The 21,568-nt window shown below is 44.4% G+C and overlaps 1 protein-coding gene across 1 annotated transcript in view; it reads left to right on the forward strand.

Moving 5' to 3' along the window:
• The window catches only part of LOC134664578 (intermembrane lipid transfer protein Vps13), a 111,529-nt gene that overhangs the window by 86,469 nt on the left and 3,492 nt on the right, over positions 1-21,568 (forward strand). The window contains exons 55-60 of the mRNA XM_063521290.1: positions 703-898; positions 2,274-2,423; positions 3,145-3,234; positions 11,177-11,346; positions 15,084-15,210; positions 17,831-17,956. Coding sequence (XP_063377360.1) covers positions 703-898; positions 2,274-2,423; positions 3,145-3,234; positions 11,177-11,346; positions 15,084-15,210; positions 17,831-17,956 — 859 coding nt within the window. The remainder of the gene's footprint in view (positions 1-702; positions 899-2,273; positions 2,424-3,144; positions 3,235-11,176; positions 11,347-15,083; positions 15,211-17,830; positions 17,957-21,568) is intronic.

Below are 21,568 nucleotides of genomic sequence, written 5' to 3' on the forward strand. Positions count from 1 at the left end.
CGATTCTTTGCTCGCATGTGGCAAAGATTTTTTCAAAATTGATCACTCGCACAGACTATTGGAAAAAACCAGTCACCCGTTTCATATCCTACGACAATCTGCATCTGTCTCCGTTGAAAGTACACGTCTCTTTCTCTCTCGGCGGCGCCAAGCAGTTGCCATTGCCAAAAATTCTCTAACGTGTGTGTGTGTGTGGGTGGTGTATTCTCTTATGTGTTTTCGAGAAAACATATATTATGAATATGCGCTGGTGGCCTAGCGGTAAGAGCGTGCGACTTTCAATCTGGAGGTCGCGGGTTCAAACCCCGGCACGTACCAATGAGTTTTTCGAAACTTATGTACGAAATATCATTTGATATTTGCCAGTCGCTTTTCGGTGAAGGAAAACATCGTGAGGAAACCGGACTAATCCCAATAAGGCCTAGTTTCCCGTCTGGGTTGGAAGGTCAGATGGCAGTCGCTTTCGTAAAAACTAGTGCCTACGTCAAATCATGGGATTAGTTGTCAAGCGGACCCCAGGCTCCCATGAGCCGTGGCAAAATGCTGGGATAACGCCAGGAAGAAGAGAAGAAGAAGATATATTATGAATGATTAACTGTGACCGATCTAATAAATGGATAAAAAACCGAGCTAACCTTAAATTCAATTTTGTTATACGTTCTCTTTTGCTTGACATTTGTCTCATAATATACCATTTTCCAGGCTATCGTACTACGAGCGCAACTTCGAGTTCCTCTCGCAAAAGGAGCTGATATCGCAAGTGTCGAGCCACTACCAAGGGCAGGCGATCAAACAGCTATACGTACTGGTTCTGGGCCTGGATGTGATTGGCAATCCGTACGGGCTCGTCGTTGGGCTCAAGAAGGGTGTCGAGGACTTGTTCTATGAACCCTTCCAGGTAGGTTTATTATTTTGACTTAAGAATACAAAAGGAGTTCATATCGCAAGTGTCGAGCCACTACCAAGGGCAGGCGATCAAACAGCTATACGTACTGGTTCTGGGCCTGGATGTGATTGGCAACCCTTACGGGCTGGTCGTTGGGCTCAAGAAGGGTGTCGAGGACTTGTTCTATGAACCCTTCCAGGTAGGTTTATTATTTTGACTTAAGAATACAAAAGGAGTTCATATCGCAAGTGTCGAGCCATTACCAAGGGCAGGCGATCAAACAGCTATACGTACTGGTTCTGGGCCTGGATGTGATTGGAAACCCGTACGGGCTGGTCGTTGGGCTCAAGAAGGGTGTTGAGGACTTGTTTTATGAGCCCTTCCAGGTAGGTTGATACCTTTCATTCACAGACAAAACTTCCTCCAGACTGAGCATAGTCGCGCTACCCCCTCTGCCACGCATACGGTAAAACTCCATGTTCGAGTCGAAAGTGTCTTTGTGTGACGTCCGTGTCTTTGACCAGACCAATCATGGCACGGGACTTCGCTCACCTCGTCCCGCGCACCCCAGCATTTTTGGCATCATCGGTTGCATGAAATAATTGCTCTAAACTCGGTCAAGAGGATTCCTAGTCTATGCTTTCATTTAACAATACAAAAGGAGCTGATATCGCAAGTTTCGAGCCACTACCAAGGGCAGGCGATCAAACAGCTATACGTACTGGTTCTGGGCCTGGATGTGATTGGAGACCCGTACGGGCTGGTCGTTGGGCTCAAGAAGGGTGTCGAGGACTTGTTCTATGAGCCCTTCCAGGTATCTATTTTTCTTTGATTTATCAATGAATTATTGTACACACACACACTCACTCCCCGTTGGCTCAGCGACCCAAAATGAGACTTGGCCTCCGACACAAGACAGCGCCACTTTTCTCGGTCCTGTGCGACCTCTCGCCAATTGCTGACTCGAAGTTCAAGAATTATTGTGCAAGTTCAGTTTAATTAATAGAGTATTTAACTATCGCTAGGATTATGCAATATATCGACGTTTCGTACAGAATGAAATTTTAAAAATGTTAAAGTATAGGAACCACGTCTTGCAACTAACTAAAAATGTAACTAAATAAGTATGTGATATTTCCGTTTATATCACAATATTCCCATAATTCTTATTTTAGTCTGATGTTTCATTAGCCAAATGTTATTTGTCCAAAGGCGATATTTTTAAAATGGGTCTTATTTTTGAAGGGTAGCTTTATTGTGGCTTCGACAAGACGCTTTTATCAACGGTTTAGAAAAATAACGGTTTGGAAAAAATGCATTCGGACAAATGAAATTTCTGCTGACTCTGCGCCGGAGAAAGACATTTAAGTGCACAATTGTTTGACAGGGCGCCATCCAAGGTCCGGGCGAGTTCGCCGAGGGCCTGTTCCTGGGCGTGCGCTCGCTGGTGGGGCACACGGTGGGCGGCGCGGCCGGCGCCATGTCGCGCATCACCGGCGCCATGGGCCACGGCCTCGCCGCACTCTCGCTCGATAAGGTCAGTGCGCTCGCTGTTGGGGCACACGGTGGGCGGCGCGGCCGGCGCCATGTCGCGCATCACCGGCGCCATGGGCCACGGCCTCGCCGCACTCTCGCTCGATAAGGTCAGTGCGCTAGCTGGTGGGGCACACGGTGGGCGGCGCGGCCGGCGCCATGTCGCGCATCACCGGCGCCATGGGCCACGGCCTCGCCGCACTCTCGCTCGACAAGGTCAGTGCGCTCGCTGGTGGGGCACACGGTGGGCGGCGCGGCCGGCGCCATGTCGCGCATCACCGGCGCCATGGGCCACGGCCTCGCCGCACTCTCGCTCGACAAGGTCAGTGTGAGCAACATCCAAGGTCCGGGCGAGTTCGCCGAGGGCCTGTTCCTGGGCGTGCGCTCGCTGGTGGGGCACACGGTGGGCGGCGCGGCCGGCGCCATGTCGCGCATCACCGGCGCCATGGGCCACGGCCTCGCCGCACTCTCGCTCGACAAGGTCAGTCAACAACTCGCTGGTATTGTGGCTCTCCATAGCCGACGGCGATCGCTTATTATCGAGCTATCTTTGGTGAATCACAGATAGGACTAGAATACTAATGTACTTATTATGAAATTATACCGCCATGTGATTCAAGGTCTTTTATGGTACGGGTCCTGCTCCATTAAGCCACTCCATTGACTAAAATTTACCCTGAAACTTTCGTCTTGGTTTTATTAATATTAGTTGTTAATTTATCCAGGATTACCAACGCCGTCGACGCGACAATATAAACAAGCCCCCAGCGAATCTACAAGAGGGACTCGCAAGAAGTGGAAAAGGTCTAGTCATGGTATGTAGTTTTTTTACTTTCTTTTATTTCACTTTATTGGCAAATGTCCAATTTTTAACTATTCCGTGACCAGTAGTCGGAGCAGAAGCGAGTTAACTCCACTACTTACGGTTTATTTTTCGCCTAGAACTTCCTTCTTATTGGAGGTCCTTTAATAGTACATTATTGTCGAGGCTCGGAAGTAGCTACGTGCAGGCTGAGGATTCGTTTTAAACGGACGAACTTGGGAGTCCGTTTAATTGAATCCGAAGCCAGCAAGTAGCCTTCCAGCCGAGTCATATACAGGGCGTCCCACGGCGATGCCACATGGAGGGAAAGTACCTTAAATATCATAGATAGCATATTTTGCTGAAAGAAGACTTCATTTTATTTTTAAAACTTAGTAAAGTTGCATTCATACTTTTTTAATTTTTTTTGAAAAAAAATGTATGGAAAAAAATTATCGCGTCATTGGAGGAAAAGTACCTTAATTATTGTAAATGAACATCTTACTGAAAGAAGACATTATTTCGATTTAAAAAAACAAGTTGAATTGCATTTTAAATAATTTCATGGTTAAACCGGGAATCGAACCCGCTACACGAGAAAAAAAATACCTTGTACCAAAAAAATAATTCTCACATTGAAGCCTTTCGATCGGTATGACAAAGCTACAAGGTATTTTTTTTTCTCGTGTAGCGGGTTCGATTCCCGGTTTAACCATGAAATTATTTAAAATGCAATTCAACTTGTTTTTTTAAATCGAAATAATGTCTTCTTTCAGTAAGATGTTCATTTACAATAATTAAGGTACTTTTCCTCCAATGACGCGATAATTTTTTTCCATACATTTTTTTTTCAAAAAAATTAAAAAAGTATGAATGCAATTTAACTAAGTTTTAAAAATAAAATGAAGTCTTCTTTCAGAAAAATATGCTATCTATGATATTTAAGGTACTTTCCCTCCATGTGGCATCGCCGTGGGACGCCCTGTATAGTGCTTTTCTCAAAAATGGTGCAAGAAATATAAATATCATAGAAATATTTTACAAAAGTAACGTATATATTTTCACAGAAAAAAGGCCCTTGCCGCATATTTATTTTTTTAATAAAAAAATAGAAGTGTATTTTTCTGCCGAAAATACGCCAACCTATTTGAGACAGTTAAATAGTCGCGGTACTGATCATCTGTTTGGCTGTTTAATGGCCCATATAACCATTCCAGTCGCAGAATCATCAAAGTGGTAACTAAATGTCAGATGTGTCGTAACAGAGTCCACACAATGTGTCTAGAATTGTTTCGAAACAAAGTGTCGTCGCCGTGTGTACACTTTTCCGTAACAAGGTGTCGACATATTTGTGTGCACTTTGCGTGCGGTTTGCGACTAAATCTGACAGCAAATTTGTGACAGCAAATGTCAATATAAAATACCTCTTGAAAACCAAGGTTTGTCAAACTACTATTAGTGTCTCGTGTGCTCGTAAGTAATTCTAGTAAGTCATCATGGGCGATGCAAATGATAATATTCGACCAAAACCATATAAACATCCAAAACCCGTCAACCTTTTACAGAAAAGTTTTTAAAGAAATGCAATAAGCTACTTAGGTCAGCCAACGAATGCTCCAAAAAGTTGTAGAGGGAAATGCTCGGAACACAATTTTTGACTCTGTAACTTGGTTTGGACAAGTTAGGAGGTGAACATATCAAAATTCCCCGGCCGTAGCCCTTGAGCGGGGGGAAGAGAGGGGGCTTTGAAGGTCCCATTTTCCGGTTTTTCGATTATATCTCGGAAACTATGCATCTTAGCGACATGGCCACTTATTCAAAATGAAAGTGAATTTAATTTGTTACAAGTTTATTCAGTCAATTTTTTCGATATGTTGAATAGTTTTTGAGATATCCGCTCTTGAAAGTTTATTTAGGGCTCTCAATTTTATCTTGATATATCTACATCAGTGAAGGTGCTAGGCCGTGTATGGTATCGTTTTCGTATAAATCTGGGTTGCTGAATCTATTTAAGGCATCACATTGACACCATTCCACAAAATTAAAAAAAATCTTTTTAGGGTTCCGTAACTCAAAAGCAAAAAGCTTATAGGATCACTCGTGCGTCTGTATGTCTGTCCGTCTGAATACACAAAATAGTTCTTTACCTATAGGTGACAGCAAAACCTATTAGAAATGTGCAGTCAAGCGCGAGTCGGACTTAATGTACGGAACCCTTAATACGCGAGTCCGACTCGCACTTGGCCGGTTTTTTTTAAACTCCTCTTGACGCTTAACCGCTGAACCGATTTCGTTGAAATTTGGTATAGAAATAGTTTGCGTCCCGGAACAGGACATAGGATAGATCTTATAACCAAAATCATCTTTTGAAGGTGTGAAAAGTGGCGAGGAAATTTGTACGGGAAATCAATAAACGCTAAACCGATTTATATTAAATGTGGGATGGTCTACATCTTTGATTTAGTTAAAAATTATTAAAAAAACATGACTTCAAACCTAAACTTAAACAGTATTAACTTCAAGAAGTCAATTCTGAATTCCCCCCTACACCTCATTTCACACCTTTAAAGGATGATTTTTGAGATAACTTATTATGTCCTGCCTTGGGACTCAAAATATATGTGTACTAAATTTAAATTAAAACTGTTCAGCAGTTTAAGCGTGAAGAGGAGTTTAAAAGAAAGTAAGTTTATATGTTTTTACTTTGGAATGGTGTCAATGTGATACCATAACTAAATTTGGTACTGCGAATTTATACGAAAACGATACCAAACATGGCCTCGTAGCTTTACTGTTGTAGAAGTCAAAATAAAATTGAGAGCCCTAAATTCTTATTCCTTGACCAAACTTGTGTAGAAGGAAAAGGAAAAATAAAAGTCTTCGGCAGGAATATAAGACACAAATATATATATTTTTTGCGTTACTATTTCAATCATCAAATATAAACATACCTTGATTATATTATTCTAGTGAGATCCTCATAGATAAACAAAAACATTTACTTAAAAAATTACAAGGTCGAAATGTCACGGAACTTGTGAGAGTAATATGTGAAAAATAAAAACTTTTATGACAAAAAAATCTGGACACAATTTAAGAAGCATCCAATTGCGTCGAGGAATCATCTGTATTTTTGCTTGTTTCATTACCTCCTCGCTTCTTTTTTTGTCCTTTGTATTCTGTAGCAATTTGTTAGATCTGAAAATAAAGATAACTTGCGTCGTCACGGATGTCGATTTATAGGTTTTAGGGAGTGCAGAATTCGAAAAAGATGATCATTTTATAATCCAAGATGGCGGCTACGTATTTTGTCATAAAAGTCGGCATGAATAGCGTTTTATAGGCTTTAGGAAATGCCGATTTTGAAAATGATGACCAGTTTGGATTCCAAGATGTCTGCCGTGCACTTTGTCATATAAGCCGTCTAGATGTTGATTTATATGTGTTAGGAAGAGCAGATTTCGAAAATGATGACTATGACCAACAAAACGACATCCATGTCGGCTTTTAACATAGTGCATGGCCGCCATCTTGGATTCCAAAATAGTTATATTTTCGAAATTGCGCTCCCTAAAACCTATAAAACGACAGCCATGACGACTTTTATGACATACTGCATGGTCGCCATTTTGGATTCCAAAATGGTCATCATTTTCGAAATCAGGGCCCCCTAAAACCTATAAAACGACACCGATGACAACTTTTATGACATAGTGCATGGCCGCCATTTTAGATTTCAAAATGGTCATCATTTTCTAAATCGGGGCCCCCTAAAACCTATAAAACGACATCCATGACGACTTTTATGACATAGTGCATGGTGGCCATTTTGGAATCGAAAATGGTTATCGTTTTCGAAATCTGCGCCCCCCAAAACCTATAAAACGACACCCATGACGACTTTTATGACATAGTGCATGGCCGCCATTCTGGATTCCAAAATGGTCATCATTTTCGAAAGCGGAGCCCCCTAAAACCTATAAAACGACATCCATGACGACTTTTATGACATAGTGCATGGCCGCCATCTTGGAATCCAAAATGGTCATCGTTTTCGAAATCTGCGCCCCCTAAAACCTATAAAACGATACCTATGACGACTTTTATGACATAGTGCATGGCCGCCATCTTGGAATCGAAAATGGTTATCGTTTTCGAAATCTGCGCCCCCCAAAACCTATAAAACGACACCCATGACGACTTTTATGACATAGTGCATGGCCGCCATTCTGGATTCCAAAATGGTCATCATTTTCGAAAGCGGAGCCCCCTAAAACCTATAAAACGACATCCATGACGACTTTTATGACATAGTGCATGGCCGCCATCTTGGAATCCAAAATGGTCATCGTTTTCGAAATCTGCGCCTCCTAAAACCTATAAAACGATACCCATGACGACTTTTATGACATAGTGCATGGCCGCCATTTTGGATTTCAAAATGGTCATCATTTTTTAAATCGGGGCCCCTAAAACCTATAAAACGACATCCATGACGACTTTTATGACATAGTGCATGGCCGCCATTTTGGAATCGAAAATGGTTATCATTTTCGAAATCTGCGCCCCCCAAAACCTATAAAACGACACCCATGATGACTTTTATGACATAGTGCATGGCCGCCATTCTGGATTCCAAAATGGTCATCATTTTCGAAAGCGGAGCCCCCTAAAACCTATAAAACGACATCCATGACGACTTTTATGACATAGTGCATGGCCGCCATCTTGGAATCCAAAATGGTCATCGTTTTCGAAATCTGCGCCCCCTAAAACCTATAAAACGATACCCATGACGACTTTTATGACATAGTGCATGGCCGCCATTTTGGATTTCAAAATGGTCATCATTTTTTAAATCGGGGCCCCTAAAACCTGTAAAACGACATCCATGACCACTTTTATGACATAGTGCATGGCCGCCATCTTGGAATCCAAAATGGTCATCATTTTTGAAATCTGCGCCTCCTAAAACATATAAAACGACACCCATGACGACTTTTATGACATAGTGCATGGCCGCCATTTTGGATTCCAAAATGGTCATCATTTTCAAAATTGGGGCCCCCTAAAACGTATAAAACGACATCCATGACGACTTTTATGACACAGTGCATGGCCGCCATTTTGGATTCCAAAATGGTCATCATTTTTGAAATCTGCGCCTCCTAAAACATATAAAACGACACCCATGACGACTTTTATGACATAGTGCATGGCCGCCATTTTGGATTCCAAAATGGTCATCATTTTCAAAATTGGGGCCCCCTAAAACGTATAAAACGACATCCATGACGACTTTTATGACACAGTGCATGGCCGCCATTTTGGATTCCAAAATTGACCATCTATGTTAGGTCGACTAAACTAATCGTGATTAAAATTTGAGGATTAACTTTTTTTATTCCATTAATTAGTCGAATAAACAGTTAAACTATTAAGTCCCATCTCTGACCACGGCATTTTTACACTTTGAGAATATCTGAAAACAAATGAACACAAGGAGCCATTTTGCAAATCCAGTAACTTTGTTATTACTTTTGACAGCGCGTGTCATGTGTCTACACAGAGTCGACACAAAGTCGAAACATTTGCGACTACTTTGTGACTGCAATATTTCTCAGCCTTAAACCATATTTATACATCATAATTAACAAGTTTCGTAGTATGTAAAGCGTTATTTCTGTTATTTAAGTATAGTATACGCATCGAAGTACTAAAAATGCATCAAATAATATATTTATGAACACAGGCACTGAGAAGTAAACAATTTCATTTCCGGCTAAACTAAAACAATGTGGTGGCGCGTTGATTATATTACACTTAGTTTATCAAATCACTCGAGCAGTATAATTCCCCATAATAATTTAAGTCCTATTGTAATATAAATGCAAACAATATATAATTACGTCTTGTAATCCGTTTTAGAGATGGCGTATTAATGTCACTTATTTTTATTTAACAATTTTTCCATCTGACAGTTTCCATTTGACAGGAACAAAATGAACGAATGAACGAATGATTTTGGCATAAAGTAGTCGCAAACTAGTAACAATGTGTGCACACGGCGACCACACTTTATGTCACTTTGTGTCATGTGTCGACCCTTCCCCATTTCTGGTAACTGTGTCGACACGGCGACGACTCTGCGACTGGAATTGTGACCGAAACAGACGGTGTCGACACAAGATGTGTCTACACCGCGTCGTAACGGCGACTGGAAATGGTTGTATGGGGGGCCTGTGCCTTCATTTGATATGGCCATTTCAACTTTTAAAAAGTTTGGAACTCGACAAATAATGGAATTTGTATGCAACATTGCAGTCCCAAAATCGAGACTGCAATGTTTTTAACTTTTTAATTTTTTATAAAAATTACCATAAACTACGCACTTCGCGACCCATTTTTTAAACGGCAAAGTCGACTTTGCCGTCCATTTTTGAGAAAAATATATTGCAGTCGGGTAAATAAGTATATGAATGTATATTCCTTACATAGTACATGGAAAACAAAAACGAGAAACACAGTTACAGAGTATATAAATACAACAACGATGAACTTATCCCTGTATGAGTTCTCTTCCAGTTAACACAACACACGACACGGTAAACAATAAATGAATTCTTATTCTTATTCTTATTCATCAACATCAGTTACAGTTAGGTATACTTCAAGATAATATTTGCATGCTTAACCAGCAAAATATGTTTCTGTACGGGAACATCTTTCAGATAACACCTTGTTATACCATATTTTATACGAATAACAACAATTCGTTTTCATTTATAGGTACTTAAGATGTTAATCCTCTTATTTTTTAAACAAATTTTCTAGTTTGTATACTATTTAATTAAAAAAAAATCTTCATGTTTACATTCGAATTTTCTTCTCATTTTAGCGTTTTCCCGGTTTCATTTTTTTAAATGTGCCCGGGGTCCACCTGTGAACCCTAATTTGAAGAATAGGCCCCGTCACTATAGTTTTTACGAAAACAGGTGGCATCTGACCTTCAATACCAGAGCCCGGTTACCTATTGCAACATCGAAAATTTTTACACCCGATGTTTTATTTGACCGCACGCGTTTTTCAAAAATTGTCGGATATTCAAAAATATCAAATGTAACCTAAAAATATTAACCCTTATTAAATCAGAGTTTTGTATGAAGCGGATGTTCTGAAAGGATATGTCTGATAATTATATAAGTTGACCTTATACATAACAATACCTTAGGCACTGGTCCCACCGCGAGCTAGTAAGCTATGAGCTATCGGCTATAAACACGAACAAAAGATAAGCACTCCCGTGTAAATAAAAGAGACACGGCGATATTTATAGTTACTCGCCCAGCGGTGAGCTATAAATATCGCCGTGTCTCTTTTATTTACACGGGAGTGCTTATCTTTTGTTCGTGTTTATAGCCGATAGCTCATAGCTTACTAGCTCGCGGTGGGACCAGTGCCATATAGCCACATGGTTACATAGCATGACTATAAATTTTACATTAAGTACTACCCACAGACTACACAAGGATCAATGCATGGTAACTTACAGTTTTTCAACCGTGTTACTCGATAATAACTTATACATGTGGGTCGAATATATTAATGAATAAGTATGATAGACAGAGAAACTAACTCAGAGAAATCCGTTAAATTAAGAGATTTATGACTTCTTTAGACAATGCAAACTTGTGCGAGTGAGACGCAATCTTCGGCTTGGTGACTCCCGCTTTAAACGCTTTTTCCATTCTCCTGTTACCAAAAAATGTACCTCTGTTATTCAGCAATTTGATTAAATTTTCGCTAATAAATTGCTCAATCCAGTACAGGTTTAGGTAGACGATTGAAGTTGCACGTTTGTGATATGTTGATCCACTTTCTTTGGCTATTACCTACACCATTTGTTTCTTGTTTATGTATGGTTACCACGTATTGACCTTTACACCATCACCCAGGGCGTGTTCGACGGCGTGACGGGCGTGTTCACGAAGCCGATAGAGGGCGCGCGCTCCGAGGGCGTCGAGGGATTCTTCAAGGGCCTCGGTCGTGGTGCCGTTGGTCTCGTCGCGAGGCCCACGGCCGGCGTGGTTGACTTCGCCTCGGGATCCTTCGACGCTGTTAAGAGGTGAACTACGGCTTTAGGCCTGCTATCACTACACATGTACATGTACACTATTCATGAAGCCGATAGAGTGTCCTTCAAGGGTGTCGAGGGATGCTTCAAGGGCCTCGGTCGTGGTGCCGTTGGTCTCGTCGCGAGGCCCACGGCCGGCGTGGTTGACTTCGCCTCGGGATCCTTCGACGCTGTTAAGAGGTGAATTACGGCACTAGGCCTACTACCACTACACATGTACACACAGTTATTCATGAAACCAATAAAACGCGCTCTGAGGGTATCGAGGGGTGCTTCAAGGGCTTCGGTCGCGGCGCCGTTGGTCTCGTCGCGAGGCCTACGGCCGGCGTGGTTGACTTCGCCTCGGGATCCTTCGTCGCTGAACTACGAACTACGGCTCTAGGCCTATTACTACACATGTACATGTATACTGTTATTCATGAAGTCGATAGAGAGCGCGCACTGAGGGTGTCGAGGGGTCCTTTAAGGCCCCGGTCGCGACAACTGCCTGGAGCCTCGACGCTGTTAAGTGGTGAAATAGAGCCCTATGTTTCATGATTATAAGTCGATAGAGAGCGCGCTCTCAAGGAGTGGATGGGTTCCTAAGCGTTGTTGCGCAAAGTTCACCGATTTTTTAAATGCCTGTTTTATATATTTTAACTATATATATATATATATATATATATATATTATATTACTTGCACCTTGGCATTTTTATACCCCGACAACTTCCCTTGAGGCCGGGCCTCGTTGCGAAGTTTTAATGTTATTAATTCCTTTCTCTGGAAAGGACCAGTCTTTCAACGTTCTCTTTATAGTACAACTATTCCAGGCTCTAATAGCGACTTGTTACACTATAATGCCAGAATGAAACCCACATATTTTAATCTACACGTTTATGTATGTTATATCTTGTGAATGAAGTGGGTAAGTGGCTGCATGATGCATGAAATGCTTTGGGCGAGAAAATGTCTAAACAAAATTTAATCAATGTATTCTTACGGCAAAGGAACTTTTCACAATTAAATAAATGTCCAAAACTAAACAAATATTTCGTCTGCCTGTATTGGAATGTATATTATGAAAGAGCGAATCAAGAAAGTAATGACTTGCTGCGATCTAGTCGTTATATAATAGTTATAAAAGTCGAGGTAAGTAGAAGTAGTCGTTCCTACAGCACCAAGACCGCTTACAATTGTACGCTCTAAATGTAACCTTCACGCTTTCGATTAAGGTTTATATTTGCTTGCTTGGGCCCATAACCTTGGCATGCGAGTGACGTCACTGACGGTTTTGTGTTTTAAATAGGGCGTCCAAAGGGACGTGTGTAAAATGTAGACTCCCAAGGATTAGCTAAGGTACATACGGGAGCATCCATAAAATACTTTTCCCCTTTTAGTCTTATAGGTTTTTTTTCTTTTTATATTTTTCAATAGTTCAGGACGGTTTATTAAGGCCATTTAATGAAGGCGAGGTTATAATGAAATACTAAGATATTTATCGCCGCGTTTAGCCAAGCTCAGATACTTTTCGATTATCATACATGCGTATTTCATATTTCATGGATGGCCCCTTGTGCGATACTAATGCGCTTTTAGGAATTTTGAGTAAACTGGAAATTGTCTGTCATTACTAAAGCCTCGTGCTAGAAGGAGAAAATTTAAATAGAATAGATTTGTGGTTTTAAATATTTAACCACTACTAATCGCTTTTCGGCGAAAGAAAACGTCACAAATAACCGGAGGCAGTCTCTCTTCTGGATTGTAAGGTCAGATGACAGTAGAGCGGATTTAGGGGCACCATTGCGAGGAAAACGCCAAGATGAGATTTTAGTAGTTGAGTGCCGTAGTGGTTATAGGGCGTAGCGGAAGGCTTGCGCGGCGTGATCGTGATGCCGATTCGCGGCGCGCAGAACGGCGGCGCCGGCGGCTTCATCAAGGGCGTGGGAGTCGGCACCGCGGGGCTCGTCACGCGCCCGGTCGGCGGCCTCATCGACTTCATTACTGGACTCTGCACTACTGTCAGAAGGTCCCAGTCATACACAGTATTACAGTCGCCATCAGATATATCGAAGCGGCCAAGGTGTTCACAATATCTGCACACGCACTCTAGCGCCCTGACAATAGAGGCGTGTTCAGATATTTGTGAGCACCTTCGCCGCTCCGATATATCTGATGGCGACTGTACGACTTAGTTCATGCGACATTAGTTTATTTTGATCACAGGGCTGTCCGTCAAATAGTCTAAGGGCCACGGAATGCACGCTCGACGCTGATGGACATTTGTTTTGAGCAACGTATAGTCGAGTATTACCAATGCATAGGAGTGTGTACTGTCTCTTCCCAAAATCGTTTTTTCCAGATTGCGATTTTTGTCATTCGCAATTTTTACCATTTTATTTTTTCTCAATAGCTTCCTTTCCCAAAAGCATTTCTAACCATTCGCATATTTTCTGATTCATTTTATTTTCCAGTAGCTTATTTTCCTAATTATCTTTATTATAATATACGAGACACTAACTAAAAAATAACTTCTTTTTGTAAATGAATATCGTACAATAAAATAAGTCGGTTCTGGCGCTCGCAAGCCGCTGCCGCGGCACGCTCGCTTCGCTCGCTCGGCTTCGCGCACTGTTTTGCTCGCTGTTCCCCTAACACACTCCTCTTCGCTTCGCTCGTCGTCGCACCTATCTGTTTTCTGTCTCCCGTGATTGTAAACAGATGAAATATAGTGGGAAATTATGGGAATGGTTAGAAAATCTATTAGAAAATTAAACTATTGGATAATATAATAATGGGAAAATATGCGAATGGTTAAATATGATTTCGGAAAAGGAAGCTATCGAGAAAAAGTAAAATGGTAAAAATTGTGAATGGCAAAAATATAAATCTGGAAATAACGATTTTCGGAAGAGACAGTACACACTCGTTTACAATAGGGTTACTGGGGCACGAGGCTGAGTTAGTTTGAAATAGCGAGACGTAGCTACAATGTCTTTACGGATCACTTATTTCGGGCCGCTAAGTTTTAATTATGGGTTTGTTCGCATGACGTTCGGGCTATCCTTAAAATTAGCAAATATTAAAGGCGTTTCTTGCAGTTTCGTTTCGGCGCATTTTATTTTGAAATTACATTCTTCGTAAAAAAAAACTGTGTGTAGGTTATTATTCTGTGGTATTCAACTACACATCATTCACATCTTAACCCTCCTACCCTTTTGATTACGTATTTTATGGATGGTCCGTGAACAAGCGACAAAAATATACGACAATATTACGTCTTAATGATTCGAAAAAGAAGTTTTCATAAAAATAAAACTATTTTGTATGTACCTAATAAAAATATAACATATTTCAATAACGAGTGAACCATAATTATAAAACCTAACAACATTTTCCTTTTGTAGTGTAAGTAATAATTGAAGGGATGTTTATAAAAACAACATAACTGCTTAGAGCGGTTGACACTTTTTTAAGAACATTGTTAATCGTTTCAGGTGTCAACCAGTGTAGTCAGTTATGTTGTTTTTGTAAACATCCCTTCAATTGTGTAGCATGGCTCACATATTTATAAATTGCTTTAGCTTAGGTTAATTTAGTTGTAGATATACAGAGTTTGTAAGCCAAAACGTAAGTAACTAGTAGTACTTTGAGATGATATTAGTCTTAGTCTCTGGTAAATAACTACAGTTTCATACACCTCTTTAAAAATATACCCAGTATGACGTATTAAATGTAATGTGTGTTTAGGGCGGCTGACTTGTCAGAAGAGGCCACGAAGCGGCGCGCGGCGCGCTACTTGCCGCCCGACACCGGCGTGAGGCCGTACTCGCGCAGCCACGCCGAGGGCTACAAGATGCTGTCCGAGCTGGAGAAGGTACCGTGTACTGTGATGTAATGTGTGTTTAGGGCGGCTGACTTGTCAGAAGAGGCCACGAAGCGGCGCGCGGCGCGCTACTTGCCGCCCGACACCGGCGTGAGGCCGTACTCGCGCAGCCACGCCGAGGGTTACAAGATGCTGTCCGAGCTGGAGAAGGTACCGTGTACTGTGATGTAATGTGTGTTTAGGGCGGCTGACTTGTCAGAAGAGGCCACGAAGCGGCGCGCGGCGTGCTACTTGCCGCCCGACACCGGCGTGAGGCCGTACTCGCGCAGCCACGCCGAGGGTTACAAGATGCTGTCCGAGCTGGAGAAGGTACCGTGTACTGTGATGTAATGTGTGTTTAGGGCGGCTGACTTGTCAGAAGAGGCCACCAAGCGGCGCGCGGCGTGCTACTTGCCGCCCGACACCGGCGTGAGGCCGTACTCGCGCAGCCACGCCGAGGGTTACAAGATGCTGTCCGAGCTGGAGAAGGTACCGTGTGGTGTGATGTAATGTGTGTTTAGGGCGGCTGACTTGTCAGAAGAGGCCACGAAGCGGCGCGCGGCGCGCTACTTGCCGCCCGACACCGGCGTGAGGCCGTACTCGCGCAGCCACGCCGAGGGTTACAAGATGCTGTCCGAGCTGGAGAAGGTACCGTGTACTGTGATGTAATGTGTGTTTAGGGCGGCTGACTTGTCAGAAGAGGCCACCAAGCGGCGCGCGGCGCGCTACTTGCCGCCCGACACCGGCGTGAGGCCGTACTCGCGCAGCCACGCCGAGGGTTACAAGATGCTGTCCGAGCTGGAGAAGGTACCGTGTGGTGTGATGTAATGTGTGTTTAGGGCGGCTGACTTGTCAGAAGAGGCCACGAAGCGGCGCGCGGCGCGCTACTTGCCGCCCGACACCGGCGTGAGGCCGTACTCGCGCAGCCACGCCGAGGGTTACAAGATGCTGTCCGAGCTGGAGAAGGTACCGTGTGGTGTGATGTAATGTGTGTTTAGGGCGGCTGACTTGTCAGAAGAGGCCACGAAGCGGCGCGCGGCGCGCTACTTGCCGCCCGACACCGGCGTGAGGCCGTACTCGCGCAGCCACGCCGAGGGTTACAAGATGCTGTCCGAGCTGGAGAAGGTACCGTGTACTGTGATGTAATGTGTGTTTAGGGCGGCTGACTTGTCAGAAGAGGCCACGAAGCGGCGCGCGGCGCGCTACTTGCCGCCCGACACCGGCGTGAGGCCGTACTCGCGCAGCCACGCCGAGGGTTACAAGATGCTGTCCGAGCTGGAGAAGGTACCGTGTACTGTGATGTAATGTGTGTTTAGGGCGGCTGACTTGTCAGAAGAGGCCACGAAGCGGCGCGCGGCGCGCTACTTGCCGCCCGACACCGGCGTGAGGCCGTACTCGCGCAGCCACGCCGAGGGTTACAAGATGCTGTCCGAGCTGGAGAAGGTACCGTGTACTGTGATGTAATGTGTGTTTAGGGCGGCTGACTTGTCAGAAGAGGCCACGAAGCGGCGCGCGGCGTGCTACTTGCCGCCCGACACCGGCGTGAGGCCGTACTCGCGCAGCCACGCCGAGGGTTACAAGATGCTGTCCGAGCTGGAGAAGGTACCGTATACTGTGATGTAATGTGTGTTTAGGGCGGCTGACTTGTCAGAAGAGGCCACGAAGCGGCGCGCGGCGCGCTACTTGCCGCCCGACACCGGCGTGAGGCCGTACTCGCGCAGCCACGCCGAGGGCTACAAGATGCTGTCCGAGCTGGAGAAGGTACCGTGTACTGTGATGTAATGTGTGTTTAGGGCGGCTGACTTGTCAGAAGAGGCCACGAAGCGGCGCGCGGCGCGCTACTTGCCGCCCGACACCGGCGTGAGGCCGTACTCGCGCAGCCACGCCGAGGGTTACAAGATGCTGTCCGAGCTGGAGAAGGTATCGTGTAGCCTCCTAAGGCCCAGCTATACAAATGAAAAATATAATACTTGCCACTGAAATTTGAACCTCTATAGTAGGAAATAGAGTTGATTTTGCGTTGTTGAAAAATTTAAAAAACCAAAGGAAAAGCGACTGTTCCAATAGAATAGGATATAAATTTCATCGAACCGAATAGGTGCTATAGATAGGACCTTGGGCCTTAGGAGGGTAGTGTGTGGCGGGCTGAGGCCGCTAAGGGTCGTTCCTATCCAATTTCCTGGTGCAATGTGTATTTGCTTCTCAAATTTTGCTTATTGAGAGAGTGAGACGCAATGCACTTCGGACCAAGAAATTGGAGATGTGGAATACCACTCTAAGAGAAACCTTTATTCCGTATAGTCCAAGTACGCTATGTTTCTAACGCTACGCACACTACAGACAACATTACGCCTATATATAGGTATAGGTAGATACACAAAGAAAGTTTGGTCCAACAGGTAAGAGCATTTTCACATTGTCCGATCCGATATCGGATGTAGGATCCTACATCCGCTATGTCGGGCCGCGGGGTGTTCTAATAGTAACAGCGCGCCGCGCCTCCTTCAGCGGTCTACATATTAAACATTATGCCTACACGTATACGGATATATTATCTCTAAATAAAAATATTTTAAATGATGTCCAACTAACTATGAAGTTATCATCTGAACTGATATGTTTATTCCACCAGGGCAAGTTCGTAAGCACGGACTCGTACGAGGCTCACGTGTGGGTGATCCCCGCCAAGGAGGTGGTGATGTGCACGGACAAGCGGCTGCTGTACCTTGAGAAGAACGTGGTCTTCGGCGGCTGGCAGGTATGGAACTGTAGACAGAAAGTTCGTGAGCACGGACTCATACGAGGCCCACGTGTGGGTGATCCCCGCTAAGGAGGTGGTGATGTGCACGGACAAGCGGCTGCTGTACCTTGAGAAGAACGTGGTCTTCGGCGACTGCATGGCAGGTATGGAACCATAGACAGAAAGTCTGATCGTGCAATTCGAAAATAGTCGCAATACAATAACAACTGGCAATGTTCTAAACAGTGTCATATATTAGCATGCGGAGGGTTGTTGGAGAAAATAATAAACCAGTCTTACTTAACCTCTAGCCGCCCAGAGACCTATAAAAAGGTCTCCTGTTCCATTCTAATTTGAACTTTGTGTTGATTAAATTTAAAATTTCATTTTGCTTGGCATGGTTTGTCGTATGGGCGGCTAGAGATTAAAGCAGTGCTCGTTTAGACTCGCGTTCCCTGTGCCCTTACATATTAAACATGGCGCAGTCGGTAGGATTGCTCAACAACTCGACCGTCTTTTTTACTAGGAAAAGGGTCTTATTTAACTACCTTGAAATTAAAAAAATAACTACTTACTTAATCAGTTCTTGCAACTTGGTTGGGTCATCGTCAGTCAGAACGTGTAGGCGGCCACGGGTTTAAGTAGGTATTGCTCAACAAAACTTCACTTGCAAACTTTGTACTGTCGCGATAAGTGCTTATTTTTATTTCAATTAGTTCTTGGAATCAGTCACTGGTGTGCCAATGCTTATGTTTACCTGTTTTGTAATACACTATCCGTGATCCATGTGAAATAAGTAAATTGTTATATCCTATGGTTTACGCTCGAGACAGATAAATGACTCTCAAAATAAAATCAAACAGACATAAATAAAAGTACTTGAGTAGTTCGATTACAGAAAGCACACATGCTGAAAATTTCTCTTCTACGCGACACAATCATGAAGTTGGTGCGTTTGGTACAAAATTAAGCTTTTTTTAAATTTAATTATTCAATTTTAATTCTAGTTAGACTTAATATTTTTTTCACACGTATTGGCTCACCTTTCCCGTGTGATAAGACAGTGAAGCCGAGAGGGTAATGCAGGTGCTGAGCATCCCTGCGTTTCCTTAATTCCGTCCCAGGCGGTGTAAAGTATGTTACTTATACCGTAAATCGTCTGCAATAGAAGTGCCGACCCGAAATAACGCAATAATAACACGATAAAAACATTTTAGAAATCCGTCTGAAAGAGTATCATTGGGTCAGACTACCGGAAAATACAATTCCGTCATCTAAACTTAAGCAGAGATCCCTTCCACCCTACACGTATGCATTATGTATCCATTGCATCAATGTCGTCTCCGATAACCAGTGAACTTTCACAACCTGACCTACTTTATCGACATTATTATTATTGTAACTTTTGTACTAACTGACCCTCTAAGGTGAGAGATGGAGAAAGAGTATATTGTTGGGTGTTAAAAAGAAATAACAACAATAATAGGGTATTCTACTACTAGTCAAATCAGTTTCTTTTTGTGAACTTTCAAAACGATTTGTAAAACGAACTGTCAAAATATTACACAATGATGTCACAGTTAACTCACTTTTTACCCGACTACGGCAACGCAAAAGGAGGGTTATGATTTTGACCGGTATGTATGTGGGTATGTATGTATGTATGTATGTATGTATGTTCATCTGTTCCCTCATAACTTCTAAAGTACTTATTATAATTTAACAAACGATGTGTCATTAGAATCGTCTTAATCGTCCGCTGGTTATAGGCTATATGGCGTCCCAAAAAAATGAACACTGCGCCCTCTAGAGGTCATAAAGTCACGAACCAAAAAACTAAAATTAAGTAATGATGATGTGTTATACATCATTGGAAAGAGCTCAATTAGCACATTTCAAATATATAAATATTGTTAGCGTTTGCACCCGGCTTTGCTTGTATGCGCCAGATAAAACATTAAATTTTCGGTTAGCTACAAGCGCTCTGGTTTCTATCCGCGTGTTACGCGACTACGGCGATACAAGAAGGTTTTTGCAAAAGAAATTTGTTTGGCCGCTATACATGGTGTTTTTTTAATGTCCTGCAACATTTTATAACGTGAATAGGTATAGAAGTCCTGATCAGCCAAAATGTATGTTGTAAAAGATACGTACGCGTTCCGAAGCCGGGCGCCTTCGGCGCTCACATACTAAAAGAGTCGGGCGGAGCCCGACGTACGCGTTGCAAAGCCGGGCGCCTTCGGCGCCCTCATACTAAAAGTGTGGGGCGTAGCCCGACGTACACGTTCCGAAGCCGGGCGCCTTCGGCGCCCTCATACTAAAAGAGTCGGGCGTAGCCCGACTTACGCGTTCCAAAGCCGGGCGCCTTCGGCGCCTTCATACTAAAACAGTCGGGCGAAGCCCGACGTATGCGTTGCAAAGCCGGGCGCCTTCGGCGCCCTCATATTAAAAGAGTCGGGCGTAGCCCGACATACGCGTTCCAAAGCCGGGCGCCGAAGGCGCCCTCATACTAAAAGTGTCGGGCGTAGCCCGACGCACGCGTTCCAAAGCCGGGCGCCTTCGGCGCCCTCATACTAAAAGAGTCGGGCGGAGCCCGACGTACGCGTTGCAAAGCCGGGCGCCTTCGGCGCCCTCATACTAAAAGTGTCGGGCGCAGCCCGACGTACGCGTTCCAAAGCCGGGCGCCTTCGGCGCCCTCATACTAAATGAGTCGGGCGTAGCCCGACATACGCGTTCCAAAGCCGGGCGCCGAAGGCGCCCTCATACTAAAAGAGTCGGACGTAGCCCGACGTACGCGTTCCAAAGCCGGGCACCTTCTTCGCCCCCAGACTAAAAGAGTTGGGCGTAGCCCGACATACGCGTTCCAAAGCCGTGCGCCTTGGGCACCCTCATACTAAATGTGTCGGGCGTAGCCCGACGTACGCGATCCAAAGCCGGGCGCCTTCGGCGTCCTCATACTAAAAGAGTCGGGCGTAGCCCGACGCACGCGTTCCAAAGCCGGGCGCCTTCGGCGCCCTCATACTAAAAGAGTCGGGCGGAGCCCGACGTACGCGTTGCAAAGCCGGGCGCCTTCGGCGCCCTCATACTAAAAGTGTCGGGCGTAGCCCGACGTACGCGTTCCAAAGCCGGGCGCCTTCGGCGCCCTCATACTAAAAGAGTTGGGCGGAGCCCGACGTACGCGTTGCAAAGCTGGGCGCCTTCGGCGCCCTCATACTAAAAGTGTCGGGCGTGGCCCGACGTACGCGTTCCAAAGCCGGGCGCCTTCGGCGCCCTCATACTAAAAGAGTCGGGCGTAGCCCGACATACGAGTTCCAAAGCCGGGCGCCTTCGGCGCCCTCATACTAAATGTGTCGGGCGTAGCTCGACGTACGCGTTCCAAAGCCGGGCGCCTTCGGCGCCCTCATACTAAAAGAGTCGGACGTAGCCCGACGTACGCGTTCCAAAGCCGGGCGCCTTCGGCGCCCTCATACTAAAAGAGTCGGGCGTAGCCCGACGTACGCGTTCCAAATCCGGGCGCCTTCGGCGCCCTCATACTAAAAGAGTCGGGCGTATCCCGACGTACGCGTTCCAAAACCGGGCGCCTTCGGCGCCCTCATACTAAAAGAGTCGGGCGTAGCCCGACATACGAGT

Source organism: Cydia fagiglandana, chromosome 5 (genome assembly GCF_963556715.1).
Source record: "Cydia fagiglandana chromosome 5, ilCydFagi1.1, whole genome shotgun sequence".
In the NCBI taxonomy this organism is placed as follows: Eukaryota; Metazoa; Arthropoda; class Insecta; order Lepidoptera; family Tortricidae; genus Cydia; species Cydia fagiglandana.